Genomic DNA, 15,489 nt, shown 5'->3' with positions numbered 1-15,489 from the left:
CCCCGGTGAGGCGGGCTCCGCGCCCTCCCCTTCCTCCCCCCGTCCGGCACGGGACCCTTTAAGAGGAGGGGGCAGTGGCTGGAGAGGTTGGCTAGGGGACGGGGCCGTTTCTGCGAGGGCTCCAGGATTGGGTCGACGGGCAAAAAAAAAGGGGGGGGGGGGAAAAGCGAGAGGGGGAATTAAAAAAAAAGAAAAAAAAAAAGGTGTGGAAGCAGGGGAAGAGGGAAGGGGGAAGAAAAAAAAGAAAAGGGAAGCTCTCCCCAAATTTTGCGAAGTCTGGGAACGACCAGGGATGGTGCACCCCGGCTGGCTTTGCCTGCTGCAGTGCTCCCTCCTCCTACTGGCCAGAGCACGGCAGAGCCGTGGCCCCGCCGGCGCCTGCCTGCTCCGCAGAAAGGTAAGCGCCGGCGCGGGGGTCTCCGGCGGCCGCCCCACGGCATCGCAGCTCAGCGCACGGGCCGCCGGGGCTAGCGGCAGCGCCGGGCGGAGCGGGGGTCACGGCGCGGCGGCCGCTTCGGTCGCTTTCCCTCGGGGGCGGTGGCGAGAGGGTGGGGTGTGCGGGGCCGCCCCGGCCGCGGCTCAGCCCGCTTGGCGGCGGGCGCGGGGTGCGGAGCTCGGGCGGCGGCCGCCCGGGAGCGGGGCGTGGAGGGGAAGGTGTTTTTTCGGGGTTGTGCGCTAGGTAGCACGGCTATCGCTGGGTGCTGACGGAGAAGCGTGACGGAGGAGGAAGACACCGGGATGAGCCCCAGCAGGACCTTTTTGCCTGCGCTGTGCAGGACGAGCTACGCCGCCCGCAACCGGACAGGCTCGGCTGGAGTGATTTGCTGCCAGCATCCCTCGGTGGGGGTAGCTTCTTGCCTTACTGCTGAACGCCGGGCGTGGTGGGAACAGGTTCGGACCAGCAAATGGCCGTCCCCCTGAAGTGGAAACAGGGTTATACGGCGTGTTAGGTTTTGCTCGTCCTCTTAACCTCATCAGCATGACTGTAGTAACCAGGAGCAGCATGGGCTGACCTGGCTCCGGTGGGTTGCAAAGTGCAGCTGAGCGTCACTGCTGCAAGTTAGGGGTGATGTGAAGCCAGTGTGAAGCTTGCGAGCAGGGTGTCATTTCCATTAAAAATCAGACGCCGAGAAAAAGCAGTTCTTGCTGAAGCTTCTGAGATAAAAGTACCAAAAATCATGTAGGAAAAGCCTTCCTAAACTTACTTTGTGTTAATGTGTCTGTTAGTGTTGACAGACCATCCGTGCTGTCTGTTGGCATCTGCTTGGACCTGGCAGCAGCCTGACGGGGGGTGCTGTGCACCTGAGATGTTCCTGGGACATGTGTCTCACCATTGGTGATCATCTGCCCCAGGCAGGGTTACCAGCACAGCTGTTAAGGGAACTGGAAACCCTGAGAACTAAGTGCAGACTTGCTGCACTGGGGAGGTGCAAAAGCCCCAGTGGGCTCACTGCAGGGTAGGCATGCAAGGGTACGTGTGAGAAAGGTTTGCAACTATGAAGAAGGTCTGCTCTGTGACCTACCTGCTTTCTCTCACTTGCACTGTAGCCCCTGGTCTTGGTGCCTTGCTGCCTCCAGCCGAGCATGCTGTCCCCGTGCGGCCATAGACGCTGAGATGTCTCCTCCTAGGATTTAGGGCACTGCCGATTCAACCGTATGCCAAGCTACGTGTTCCTCACTAGAGGTGCCTGCCTGAGCTTCGGTTAGACAGAGCTTAACCCTACCTTGGGGGACAGTGCCTTATCAGTTTGTGCCTGGACTGAGTTTGTCAACTGGATTTATAGGTGGCTAACCGTAACACTGCCATAAAGCCAGGTCAAGCCCCTGGAGTGGGTGCCCCCCTGCCCCTTGAGAGCATGAAGTGCAGAAGCTGGCTGGCATGAATCTACTGCAAAGAGTGAGAGCAAGAAGAAAGAAGGGGACAGCCTGTGAGAGCCTGAGTAGCAGGAGTCTTGTGGAAATGAGTAATTCACTGATTTGGTGGGACATGCAGGGAGTTTTCCGCAGGAGTCATTGACTGGACTTGCCAGCAAAACGAGGTGAAATGTGTTAATGATATATCATTATCTGCTGATTACTCTGTCATTAAAATGTGAGACCACCTGTAGTTCTGGTATTGGCAGGTTGTTTCTTAGGGTCATTACGACAGTGGTGATAGCCACACTGACTAGGAATGACAGCATCTGCCTTATGTGCAAAGCTGTCGAGTGTATCCTTATGAATATTTACACCAACCCCTTGGGAAAAAAAATATTCCTCCCTGTCCCTGCATCATCAGGGAAAGCGTTTTTGTTTGTTTTTATCTTAATTCTTTATGGGAACTCTTTTCTTACCTCTCTAGGTTACAGATACACCTTTCTTCTTTTTGTCAAGTTGCCTAAAGCTTCTGTCATGAAAGAAATATGTGCATCAGTGCCTGAAAGAGAGAAGCTGATATTTTAAGGAATGAACATACAATACTTTAGAGGGCTTTCTCAGCATCACTCCAAATTATACTTAAAGCTGCAACCAGTAAAACCCCCTCATTCTTTTTTTAATAGGGAAAAGAAAGGCTTTGAAAACATCTAATCTAAAATAAAGTATGCTGGAATCTTTTGGGTTATATTCCAGTTACTAAGTAATGTAGTCTGGTGGTGCTTTCTTTTTGCTTAACATTGGAGTGTATGGGTAAATTTAAAGCCAGAATCCAGGGATTAACAGCAGAATGCTTGTGGTTGTAGCTGGTTAGTATTTTATGATGTGTTATTCCTGATAGAGGGCCAATTAATTTAAATAGCTACCTTTCCCTATATATCCACTTCAGCAGAGCAAGTAATCTGCCTACTCTCAACCCTTGGCTTTTTAGTTAAAAATTTGGTTTTTATTTTTCATTTCTGGCAAACAGACTGAATGTGTGTTCTTTTAATAGTTGTACCCAGTGCAGTGTTTATTCCAGGCAAGTTCTGCTTACAATCTTAAGCTGAGTTTGAGAGTGTCAGTAATGCAGGAGGGCAAAAGCTCAAGGGAATGACTATTAAAAATGTGCCTAGCATTTCTGTGTGCATTACCATAGATGCATGGGGCACTTTATGTGGTGAGTAAAGGCACAGTCTGCCTCAATTAGGTATAAATTAACATGACAAGACACGACAGCAGGATAGATAAGAAGGAGGGAGAAAGCCATATAGGGAGGATTATAGGGCTGCCTGCCTGGGTGAAAGATTGCTGCCACATACTCTGGCTTCTGTAGCAAGCAAAAAAAAAATTAAGAGAATATTGTGGATTGAGAAACAGTGCAATCCTAGGCTGAGGTTTGGAAGATGTGGTTGTGGGGCCAAGTGGTGAGTATGAGGGTTAGGGGTCCTGAAAGACACTGAAGACACACAGAGCACCTGCCTGCACAGCGAGTTACACACTTTATGCTGGAAAATCTATAGTCTACATAGATGAGACAGACAGAAGATGGAAAGAAGCAGAAGTGATGTAGAAGGAAGGAGGCCAGGTGTAGGTTTTCCATGTCTGAAGTTCACATCCAGTTCCTCAGTCTTTGGACAGCAATTTTCCTTCCCCTCTGAGCCTCCATTCCCTGTATCACCACAACCTTCCCTCTTGATTTTTTTTGGTTTTTAAATTCCCGTGCTCTTCTTCTAGATGTTCAGAGTGCTGCCACTAGATGCATTCTTTGTTCCCCCTTTTTTTGCCACGTTATTTTTTGTATGTTTACCATAATTTTACTCTTTGACAGTCATTACATCGTTTGGCCCAATTTGAGCTAGTTTCTCAGAAGATTACACTTTCCCTGATCCTCTTTGGCGCCACTCTTGCAGCAGAATGATTGCTGCTTCACCTGAAATGATGTATGATGTCCGACAAACACAGTAGTATTTGTGTATATGAAGACTACAGGTTGCATCCTGTGGTGGACCTATAAATATTGCTGGAAAAGGAAGCTGCTAGGGGTAGTTAAAATGAACAGAATCTGAGGCTTTCATTTTTTGAAATCTTAAAAAAGTAAGCCTGTAGGAAAGATAACGAAAATACCTCTCAGTCAGAGCCTGTGTTCTGCTGAAACAGATGGAAGGAAGGCAGGAGGTCGTGGGAGTTTCCAGTGCCACCTGTGGACAACCAGTTGGGATATGGAACTAGCATGCTCTGATTTCAGCTATTGATCTGCAATACATTACTTTACTCTCCCTTTCTTCAAGGTTTTTTTGTTCCTGCCTAGACCCTCCCTCAGCTCCTGAGGAAAAACCCTTGATGTGCACCATGCTTTTCCAGGATATCTGCAGTGCCTGACACTGTTGTCTACTCATTTTAGGGAAGCATTGTCTGGCCTTATGTGCACCCATCGCATCTCAATGTGGGAAGTGGAGTTTGTGCCCTGTGCAGCCCTTCCTGAAGGGAGGCTTTCCCAGTCTCATGGCAGGGAGCGTATCCCATACGTCCCAGTGCGTTGTCTCTGTGACAGTGTCAGCTTGAGCAGCTCCTTTTCTTTCTCCCTCATTCTCCTACTGGCTGGGGAAAAGCCTTTTTTGTTCCAAGCAGTTTTTTGGCTGGGCTGTTGTTCACCGTGGGGAGGTGAGGTAGGGGAAAAGGCACTGTGCCATAGTGCTGAGCATTCAGAAATACCTTGATCTGAGACTACGTAGTGGGAGGTTAAGCTTGAGGCACAGAGGTGTGGCATGGGTAGTGTGACACTGCCTCAGTTCTTGGTGCAGCAGCAAATTGGGAGACCTGTGTTCTCATGTAGGACTGCCACTCTCTTCCTTAGGCTGTCCCTCCATTTTTTCCCCTTGCTCCTAGTTTTTCACATCATGAGTAATGCATTGAGTACCACCCGTAAATTGGAGAGTGGAGACAGAAATATGTGAACCTGATTTTTTTGTTGTTACACTGCTGGAAGTGAAATTCCTGGAGCTATACAACCCAACTGTCTTAAGCCTCCAGGACACCACTGTGACTGTAATTTATGCTGGTTTTAAAGCACTTCTTTCTGATCTAATAGCTGTGTAGAAGGATCCTACTGCAAAGGAAAATAGGGTTGTAGCACCTTTATCTACTGCGTGCTCTCAGGGAAGTGAGGTGAGAGAGAGGCGCTGCCAGTGATGGCGTGTACTGCGATGCTGAACAAGTCTTAGTGCTGCTCCTGTGCTATCTTACAGCCACCTAGAGCATTGTTTAATGGCTTCCCTTTTATGGTCTTGGGGAGAGATTGTACCCTTAGTTTTCCCTCTCTGAAGCTGTAGTGAAATACGTGTGAGCTCCAGGAGGTGCACAGGGACATGGGAGTGCCAGAAGGTACTGTAGGTACAGACCTGCTTGGGCACACCAAGGACTTTGCCCCATCGCCTCTTACGCAAAGCAGTACTGGGCTCTTTGCAGGGGTCTGGCATGGAGGCAGAAAAGTTCTGGGACTGCAGTCTCCCCCTCCTGAAGGAAAAGGAGATGCCAAAGGCATGTGAGGCATGTCCTGAACAGCTCTAATACTGCCTTTTGGAGGGAAATTAAGCTTTGTGAGCTCCCGTTGTAGCATCACCTGGTGATGATATCCAACTGCTGGTGCCCAGGAACTGGCTCTGCAGCGTCTGGGGAGGTTTGCCATCAATGGTGGGAAACTGAGGCCTGTTCTCTGGCCCCTCACACTGGTTCCAAGCAATTCTGAGAAGGGAGGTCTGAATGGCGCTTGGGGTAGGTTACCAAGTTCACGACTGCTCCTATTGGCATGGAAGTGCCAGCAAGAGTGCCCAGCCACTCTGCTTTGTAAGGTCTCGTCTCTAGGACTGTGTGAGAAGTTTTGCTAGGTCTTAGTGTGCTTTCTTCTGCATGTGCTGCAGGCTCTTTAATGGAAGACTTTATTTACTCTGTGCCTGTGTGATTTCCTCAGTGGTACCACTAATAGCTGGCAGTATTACTCTGCTTTCAGTTTCCAGTTGTGAAAGCTAGGGGGATTTGCAGAGCAAAAAAGGTAAGAGTGCAATGCTGAACACGTTTTTAGCTGGGCTGTGTGCAGTAGTCCGGAGCAGTGTTGATGGGCTACATTAAAGCCTGGTACCGTCAGTCTGGGCTTGAGCCTTCTGGCTGGGTTTATTCAGGAGCTGAATTGAAGTTTTAAGCTGGCTGGTGACCACTTGTTCCTTATGATTCCTTGCAGTCGCGGCTGTTCTTGTGCACTGCCACATACATGATCAGACTTGTGTGAAGTGAAGGAGTGTTGACCTCCTGACCTCATGCCTGTCCCAGGTGCCTGTTCTGTCTTTTTGCTTGCTTGTAGATAGAAAGCAACACTTCTGGTCCTTCCTCCTTGCTGGCTGACAACTACTTCCAGTTCATTTCTCCCCACAGTGGTGTCCCCTTCCATTTTTCCCTCCTGACTAATGACAGGAGGGAACGCTGTCTCATTGTCCCTCTTGTTTTACTTTGCATATTCATTTTCCTATGTTCTTCCTGGGTCTGTGTCAGATTTGTAGTCATCTTTTGCCCTGTATCTTCTTTACCTCTCAGTGCTGCATCTTGTTTATTCTCCCTTCTTCCTATGGTGTTCAGGAGAGTTTTTATGGTCTGTAATTCATGAGTGCATTCCAGGACTGTCCTGTAGGTTCCGGAGTTGTAGCATGGTGCTACCAAGGTCGAGGTATCTTTCAGACTCTCAACGTGCTGCAGAAGTGTCTGAAGAGCTCTTTGGAGTGTGTTTGGTTTGTCGGTCTGTGCTGGTAAACTGGATGGGTGGTAGCACTTTGCTGAAGTACTGCCTGATCTCTGGCCTGGGTTTGACGTAAAGAGCTGCTGGAGATGATGGTCTGGGATGAGCCATTGCAGAGCAGTCTCTAAGATTAACCTTTCTGACCGTGGGTCTTTAGTATCAGAAATTTATAGGCAGTGTACTTCCAGTAAATTCCTCCAAGCATCCTGTTCTGCATTTGTCAGTCAGGCAAGCTTCTTAGATCAGCACACATGCACACTTAGCCTTGGAGCTGAGGTTAGAGTTATCTGCTGGCTAAAGGCTGACCAGATGTTTGAGTGCATCTGGAAGCCTGTCCTCTTACTTAGACAAGCAAAAGCTACCTCTTCATGTCTGCACAGACAGATAGAAACTGTTCGTGTCCATTGCTCCGGTAAGGACCACTGCACCAGCAGGGTGCATGCTGTAGGTGATGGAGGTCATGCCTGCTGCTGGTGTAAAGTGACTTGGCAGGATCCAAGCAGGACCCATTTTGCCCCATCTGCTGCCCTGTCCTGCAGGATTGCTTAGGGCTTGAGCACAGCCCTGCACTCTGGTATTCCTGTGGATGCTGTGAGGCACATTTTGCAGCAGAACAGTCAGTCTGATTTTGACTTTCTCCTGGCTGTGGTTTTTGAGAGATTTTAAAAGCTAATCTAAAGAAAGAAGCTTTTTCCTCCTCTGTGTTTAGAAGAGTATACCCTGGAACCACAGGCCATTTGGCCTGCAGAATTTCTTCCCTTATTTTCCAAGGTATTGCATGCACTTCTCTCTTACTTAAGAAAGATGAGAACTAGGCTGAATGTCTGTACTTACTCAGCTGTGTTTCCCTCTCCCCCAGCAAAGCGAGCTGAACTCCTTCCTGTGGACCATCAAGAGAGATCCCCCGTCTTACTTCTTTGGCACCATCCATGTCCCGTACACGCGTGTCTGGGATTTCATCCCAGAGAACTCCAAGAAGGCCTTCCAGCAGAGCCACATTGTGTACTTCGAGCTGGACCTCACTGACCCCTACACCATCTCAGCTCTCACCAGCTGCCAGCTCCTGCCACAGGGGAAGAACCTCCAGGACGTGCTGCCCCACGACATCTACCGCCGGCTCAAGCAGCACCTGGAGTATGTCAAGCTCATGATGCCGTCCTGGATGACCCCAGACCAGCGAGGCAAAGGGCTGTACGCAGACTACCTCTTCAATGCCATTGCTGGGAACTGGGAGCGGAAGAGGCCGGTGTGGGTGATGCTGATGGTGAACTCTCTGACGGAGGTAGACATTAAGTCGCGAGGTGTGCCTGTCCTGGATCTGTACCTGGCCCAGGAAGCAGAGCGGCTGAGGAAGCAAACGGGCGCTGTGGAGAAAGTGGAGGAGCAGTGCCACCCGCTCAATGGGCTGAACTTCTCCCAGGTGAGACAGAGTGGTGTGCAGGGTGCCAGGCTGGCTGTTCGGTTGAATATCCCAGCAGCAAGAGCACAGGCTGGAGCATGGGGTAAGTACTTTCTACTCAGAGACTCATGTTTGCTCCCTGTAGCCCATGCCTCTGCCTGTGCCCTCAGGAGAGTTTGCCAACTGTAGGAGTTCAGGCCATGTTGTAAATTCATTTAGAGCTGGCCTGGGGAGACCCCTCTCCTCTTCCCTGGGCAGCCTTGGGCAGGCTCCACCCTAAGAGGCACTGGACCTTTGGATATCTGCTCTCTGACCCTGGCTGGGTTGCCCTGCAGGAGCCTGGGGCAGGCCGGTGCTCACTGTCTAAACTTGCTTTTGTAATAGCTAGTTAAGAAGAAAGGTGTGATCACTTTGAGGAAGCAGGGGCACTTTGAGTAAAGATAAGAAGTAACTGCTAGTTGGAAAAGTATCCCAGTGGATCTCTCAGTGCCCTCAGAAATAGCAGCCCGTGCTTTGCATTGGGAAAAGTGCTTTTTGGTTTTATTTTTTTTCCTTCCTTTGAGACCAGGTTGAGGGTCTGCACAGCACAGCTTCCTGCAGGGAGCTAGCTCCACAGGCTAGTGCAGGCCTTTGTGCAAATGTCTTTGTGTTTGCAAACCAGCTGGAGTTTAGCACCATTGTTCAGGCAGTGTCACACCAGGCAAGCAGAATGACCTCTGTGTTGTCCATGTGTTGGATGGGGTGGTCGTGGGCTCTCCTCTCTGAACTAAATACACCAAGGAGCAGTGTCTGTCACTGTCTCTGCCTGCCTGGTGGGATCACAAGCAGGCATAAGGTTGCTCTCTGGCTTCTGGTACCTTTGCTGCAGGGAGGTGCTAGTTTGTCGAGAGGAAGTGGTGTTTGCTTAGGAATAAGTGAGACCTGCTGTTGCAGCATGCTGTGGTAATCCAAGGTGAGAGGACCTTTGGTCATGGGGCTGGGGAGTTTTGAATTTGGGACCATCACTGATGCAGTTTCCTGTGCTGGAAGGGAAGGAGCAGAAGGGGAGGTGCAGCCCAGCAAGAGCAGGGGCGGCAGTTCGGGGCAGATACCAGAAGTGCTGCTACCCTGGCCAATCTTGGTGGGGGGCCACAGGGCAGGGAGTAGCACAGCAGCCCAGGGTGCATTGCTTGTGCAGTACTTAACTGCAGGCAGGGCACCTGCACTCCTCTCTTTCCTTGTTTGGAGCTGGGCAGCCTCATTTGCATCTCCAGTCTTTTGCTTAGCTGTACTTTGAATACTTGTGTTGTTGGTGTTTGCTCACAGCCGCCCTAGGAATGGCCTGGGAAGTCCCATCTCCTCCACCTCTTATCTGGTCGAGGCTTTATTAACATTATTGCCTGTGTTTTTCTTTTGCTGACGCTGCCCCTTTGGTTTAACATGAAGGGGAGAGGGGGTGGGGCATGCATGTGCTTTCTCCGCTGCCTTGTAAGACAGCGGTAGGGAGGCTGAAAAATATAGGTTACAAATCATGTCCCTTTTAAGCTCGTGCAACTGTTGACACTTTAGGCCTTCACGCAGCTTTCTTCAAAGAGTTGCTGTGCTGTTTTGTAGGTGCAATAAATACCATGTGAGCTGGGAAGCTGCATGGGGTGGGGACACAGAGCTGCAACATCCCGAGTTGCCCAACCTGGTGACATTTATTGTGGGAGGGGGTCAGGCTAACCAGAACTGCAGAAGAAACTTAGCTCTAGTCAGGAAAATCACAGCCCGTGATTCCCTCACTGTGGGTGGAGATGTGCATCATGCAAGCTGCTGCTCGTCCCACACCTGCTCACTTCTGGGGGGAAGGAGCACGCTGTCCCTTGTGGGAGCACAAATTCACACCCTCACTTCTCCCCACTACTAGATTTCCAGTACAGACAGCTCAAGGAAAAGGAGAACCAGCGGCAGATGGTTTTTGTGTTTCTAAGCCAATTTCGTGGTTGTGTCAGAACCTGACTTGTGAACTCTCATGGTTGGCAATTCTGTAAATCTTTGATTTCAGAAGTTTCTTCTCAGTTTGTTCAGGCAGTTGAGTTAATTACGTGTTTAATATACACCAAACAAAGGCTTTAAAATAGGCTCTTTGAAAATTATTTCCTTTGGTATTGTGCTGCTGTCTGGGAACCGCCAGCATCAGACCACTTCTGTGTCTGCCTTTCAAATGAGCGAAAGCACAGGGACAACTTGCAGACTTCCACTGGGGAAAATGGGGACACAAAACCATAAGGAATGATCTGATCCTTGCAAGAAATGCTTTCTTGTTGCAGCAGAGTCAGAGAGAGATGATTTACTTGGCAGAGAAGCAAGTTCAGTGCTGCTAGTGTATGTTTCTGGGTAGGATTTGCTCTTTCTTCCACTTACAGGTTGTAGTACCTGGTGAGGAGGACTCCCAGGCCACTTACAAGCAATATGTTGTTATTAGCTAGGTCCCTCTTTTGATCCATACTGTCGGACAAGGCTAGTTGGTGTGGGTATGTTATTGCAGGTGAAGGTCTGAACAGTTTGTCATTGCTTGACTCCGTGGGGTTGCACAATGCTTAGTAACTACAAAGTGCAGACAGACCCAAGCTAGAGACTTCCTTCTCCTCCTTGTGAGGAGAGAGAGAGGAAAAAAATAAAATAAACAAAAATCCCTACACATACAACAGCTAACACTGCCTGTCACGGTGCTCTTTTTCTTTGGCTATATTTGTTCCAGTTCCCTCTTTATCTTCTGTTTTATGGCTCTCTTATTTTACCTATCAAATATCTCTGTTCTTGCTCAACTCAGGCTGGCTGCCCACATAGCCGGGCCATAAAAGTATCATTTCTATATGGTACATAATGATGTGTACACAATCTGTGAAATGCTTTACTGCCTCCTCAATCCCTCTGTCTTGTTCCAAGATCTATGCAGTTTCAGGGAGTATGGAAAGATTAGTCTGTCTCCATGACAGGGCCATGGTGTTTATTTTCATGTGTCATGCTCTTTCTATCCTAGTTTGTCTTAGAGACATTTTTCTCCCACTCCACCTTCTTTCATGGTAGTGCCTCTCTTGTTGCAATACCCTGTAAGGATGCAGGTCTCATTCCTAGCAGCATCTGTGCTTCTAGAAGACAAAAGGCTTTGTAGGTATACATGGTCTGCCACTGCTGTCTTCCAGCACTGCAGTCAGTCCCTCAGACCTCCCAGCTGTTCCTTTCAAGTTATGCATGTGCTTACATGTTTGCTGGATTGGAGGTGTTAGTGCTCCAGCCTAAAGCCTGTGCAGCTTTGCTCTTGGCCTCAGCTGTAGTGTCATGAACATCAGTTTGATATTCGCTCAGAAAATGAACTGGCCTTGGCCCATACCATGCCATGCACTTGTAACTAGGCTGTGTTTTGGCACACTTAGGTGGTGTCCGGGCTGTGTTTCTAACACATATCGGTTTGAGCTTGAACACAAGAAGTTTGGATTTGTGTCTACCCTCTGCGTGGGACTGAGGCTAAAGCATGTAAACTGTCCGGCCGTCGCCACTTCCTAGCCAAGACCCTGGCCATTTTGGCTTGTCCAGGCTTGGCACACTTGATGGAAGACCCTACCTGTTAGCTGTTCTTGATTTGAGAATTGTTTTCCCCACATGGCTTTCCTGTGTCCAGGCCTTGCCACAGCACTCTGTTCCTACCTGCATACATGGCTACATCTTCAAGAGTAGGCTTCAAAGCTGCTTAAGTGGTAGTGGAAAGCAGGGGGCCACTAAGGACTGACTGCTCCTGAAATCCTGGCACCAGCTCTGGGACTGAGCACTTGAAAGCCTTGTCTTTGGCATCTTTCAGCCACTTCCTCATACAGTTAGTTGCAGATAGAAAATGAAGCAAAAGCTTCTGGGGTTGATCATTTTGCATTAATTAGGACATTAATTGTTCATGTCTCTACTCAAAGAGCAACCTCGGCAAGGAACAAAGTGCTGAGAGATTCCTGCTTTTCTCCAAAGGGTTCCCAGCTCTTCCGAGTTCTGGACCACTAACATGACCCTGTGAGAGCTGTAGATTCCTGCTTAGCAAATAGAAGCCTCCTGACGTAACAGCAACATCATGTTTCTTGCTTAATCTATGTATCTACTTGGGTGAAAGGGCCACCCTTCATAGCCCCTGGTATAAAACTGTCATTTAGGAACAGTCCACATCTGTGGGGAATGTAGGAAGCCAAGACACCACTGCCTTGTTATGTGTGGAGGAGGGAGTTGGTTGGTTTGTTTTTTTCCCTTTCTAAGGATGTTAGAGAAACAGCAGTGATGGCTTGAAATTTGGCCCAAAAGATATGATACGAAATTGGAGAGAACTGTGCTAGTCTCCTCATATCAAACAAAGGGCTTGTTTTGCTACGTTGAGTTGATCAGTTGTAATGTTCGCCTTTAATTTCTGGGGTGATGAGTTCAGATCTGGCAGTGTTTCCATTCATGAGACCCTGGTTCAGGTTCACCTTTGAAAACAGCAGTAACAGAGAACCTCAGAGAAGGGAAGAGCAAAGAGAGGCACATGGTGGGAGATCTGCAAGGAACAGTTCAGATCCAAACTTGGAAGAAAGTGAAGAGCAGTTGCTTGATGAAAGACCTGACAGAGGAGCAGAGCACTCATCGCTGAACAAGTTGGACGGGACACTACTTGCGGTAACCTGATTGCATCTTCTGCCCTGAGGGTGTAACTTCAAGATGTGTGTGTGAGGAACAGCCCTCCCTCCTCAGGTGATGGAACATCAGGGTTTTCTGCACATGAACTAGAGCTGAAACAACTGAATTGATCCTATTTGCATCTTCGGCTGCTGTAGTCTGTGGCCTAGATTTGTTTTTGTTTTCAGTTTGTGTGTAGACACACCTACAGCCTTCAGGTCTAGACATCAGGGATGGGGAATGGGCTGGCTGGTGAGAACAAAAATAACTCAGGCTTCGCATTTCTATTGTCATAATTGAGTTTAATTAAGATCTTAATAACTACCTGTGGAGTTCAGGGTTCTTCTCTCCCTGAGAGTAAAAGGGCAATTCAGTTGCTGATCTGCTGTCTCTGCATTCAGAAGGGTAGAGACTTAGGGCTTTGAAATCCCAATCTGCGGATTTTGCTGTGGCACCAGTTTGCACTGGGCACATGTGCCATTATAAGCTCCTTGTGTTTGCACTCTGCCTGCCTATCAACTAGCTGGATTTTCCCATTAAAAATGCCCTTTGCTCAGCATATTACACAGCAGAAACAGAAGATGTCAGGCAGTAAATGTGGTTTTGTCTCTCCTCACGGCTCCCACGGATGGCCCCTTGCCTGTGGCTGGCTCACAGTGTTACAGTGTGAGCATGCCAATACATTTTCCTTTTTTCCCAGTTAGTGAAGGCTGGGCGATGAGTTGTGTATACTGCTCTGAGAATGCTTGTGACTGGGTTATTCTGCCCTCCTCTGCCTAGGCTGGTGGGCTGGTTGGGAGACACACTGCATGACACTTGAGATCCTCCAGCTTTGGGTGAGAGTACTGTTGCTGCAGAGGAGTGTAGCCCTCTCAGTGGGCCGAGAGGGGTCCTGGGCATCGGAAGCCACTCAGGGGAGCACACAGAAGGTCTGGGCTGCATGCTTTTTGGAGCAACTCAAACTACAGTGAGGCATGTGGAACAGGGAAGGGATGTGGGCTTGGCTCGTTCAGCTGGTCAGGCAGTCAGGTGCCCCTGTGGTAAGCTTTGGTCTGCCCATTCTCAGGTCTTGGTTCAGACTTGTGGTGATCGGTCATGGTGGCCTGATGCTGTGGCTGCATCTGACAGCTGATTCTGAGGGATCACTACTTATTGCCCATTACTAAACCCAAAGTGTGGTACTGTAGCTGCAGCTTTTCTCTTGAACAGCAAGGTTGCAACCGGTCTGGACAACCTAAAGGCACATGCCTGCAGAGTTGTAGAAGACAACTTCCTTTCTGATCTAAGAACTGGACTGTGCTGCTGTCACCCTCCCATCCAGCAGCTGTAGGATGGTTCCTTTTTGGCCCAGACTGGATTGCCAAGTCCACGGGGATCCCACTTGGCTCCTGCATCCCAGTGACAGGGTTTCTGTCCCATGGCAGTGGTTCCAAAGACTAATTTTTTGTTTTCTTCAACAAACCCAGACACATTCAGACTGAGAATATAGCCCAGCTTCAGCTTTCAGCTGTTTGATTTTGTGAGGGTTTGTATTCCACCAAAGAGCCTCTGCTATCAACTTTCTCTACCTTGTGCGGGTACTGTAACTATAATCAGTTTGTCCTTTAATATTCTTCATGTTAAATGACACAAAGGGAACCTGTTGAGCTCTTCCCAGCAGGCACATTTTCTATGTGTTAACTGTTCCCTCAGCTCTTCCCAGGCCTAGCAGTACCTGTTTTGCGTTGCGGCTGTCACGTGTGTGCTTGGCACAGTGGTATTGTCACTGTCCTCATCTTTCCTTGTTTATGCATCTGAGTTTCTCTGTGGCTCATTCAGGCACAGTGGTTTTCTGAGAGCTCACGCTTGGGGGATTCAAAGTCCTTTTTACTCTCAGTGCTTCCCAAGAAAGAGAGAGTGTTACCCTTCTTGTTGTGGTCCAGTCCCTGTCTGCTCCGTGGCCAGGATGAACTGCAAGACAGCAAACGATCTTTGTTTTAAAGAGATCCAGATTACATGGCACCTCTGCACTCTTCCCCTAATCAGTTTGCTCCCCTGACCTTTGTTTTACTTGCAAAATCCATTAATGACAGAGTTTGGGTTTGTTGACTTTTTTTGCCCTCTGGGTTGTTCACATTTATGTCGAATACTGTACAGCAAAGAACTTCACCTGCAGAGGTCTTCAGTAGCTTACACAGTTGTTTCCCATCTGCATTTACATTTTCAGGTTTACTGACTACCATTTTTGTTTCCCCTGTCTTTAGTATGTGGTGTGTTGGTTTTGTATTTCTCTAAATTCCTACAGCCGTACGCTCTGTTCAGAAGTCTGTTCACTGATGCTATTGCCTTTACCAAATAGACTTGAAAGCTTGCAAAAAGCTATCAGGATTTTTTGAAAGGGTATGGTTTCCATTATCCTTGTTGTCTTGCAATTTTCTATAATTGTATAATTATTTCCTATAATCTTCATGAAGGCTTTTATTAGCAAGTTAGGTTGATTGGAAGTAGGATGAGGAGGCTGAAACACAGTTTTAAGATGTCTGTTGATTTATCTGGCCTAATACAGAAAGGGAGCAGCCGGAACAATTCTTCACTGTTTTTGATAACAGGGGAGAGATTGGGTCCCTCAATAAAATTATTATCAGGCAGCAGGTAGATGCATGTCCACATAAGACATCATTCATTTCCAGTATGCCTGGATAAAGGATGTTTGCACACCAAGACATGTGAACAGTTTCAAAGGGATTAGATGGATTGATGAAGGATAGTCACACCAGGG

General features: G+C 48.5%; 1 protein-coding gene across 4 annotated transcripts in view; it reads left to right on the top strand.

Moving 5' to 3' along the window:
- The first annotated feature begins 248 nt into the window (after window positions 1-248).
- The window catches only part of TRABD2A (TraB domain containing 2A), a 91,233-nt gene continuing 75,992 nt past the window's right edge, over window positions 249-15,489 (top strand). For all 4 annotated transcript variants that reach the window (XM_087741944.1, XM_087741942.1, XM_087741941.1 and 1 more), the window contains exons 1-2: window positions 249-397; window positions 7,539-8,099. In XM_087741944.1, coding sequence (XP_087598070.1) covers window positions 293-397; window positions 7,539-8,099 — 666 coding nt within the window. In that variant the 5' untranslated portion in view covers window positions 249-292. The remainder of the gene's footprint in view (window positions 398-7,538; window positions 8,100-15,489) is intronic.

This window comes from Nipponia nippon, unplaced genomic scaffold (genome assembly GCF_047370975.1).
Source record: "Nipponia nippon isolate SJK-2023a ecotype South Korea unplaced genomic scaffold, ASM4737097v1 scaffold_8, whole genome shotgun sequence".
Lineage (NCBI taxonomy): Eukaryota > Metazoa > Chordata > Aves > Pelecaniformes > Threskiornithidae > Nipponia > Nipponia nippon.
Note: the sequence above shows the minus strand (reverse complement) of the source record. Positions and strands in the feature narration are given on the sequence as shown.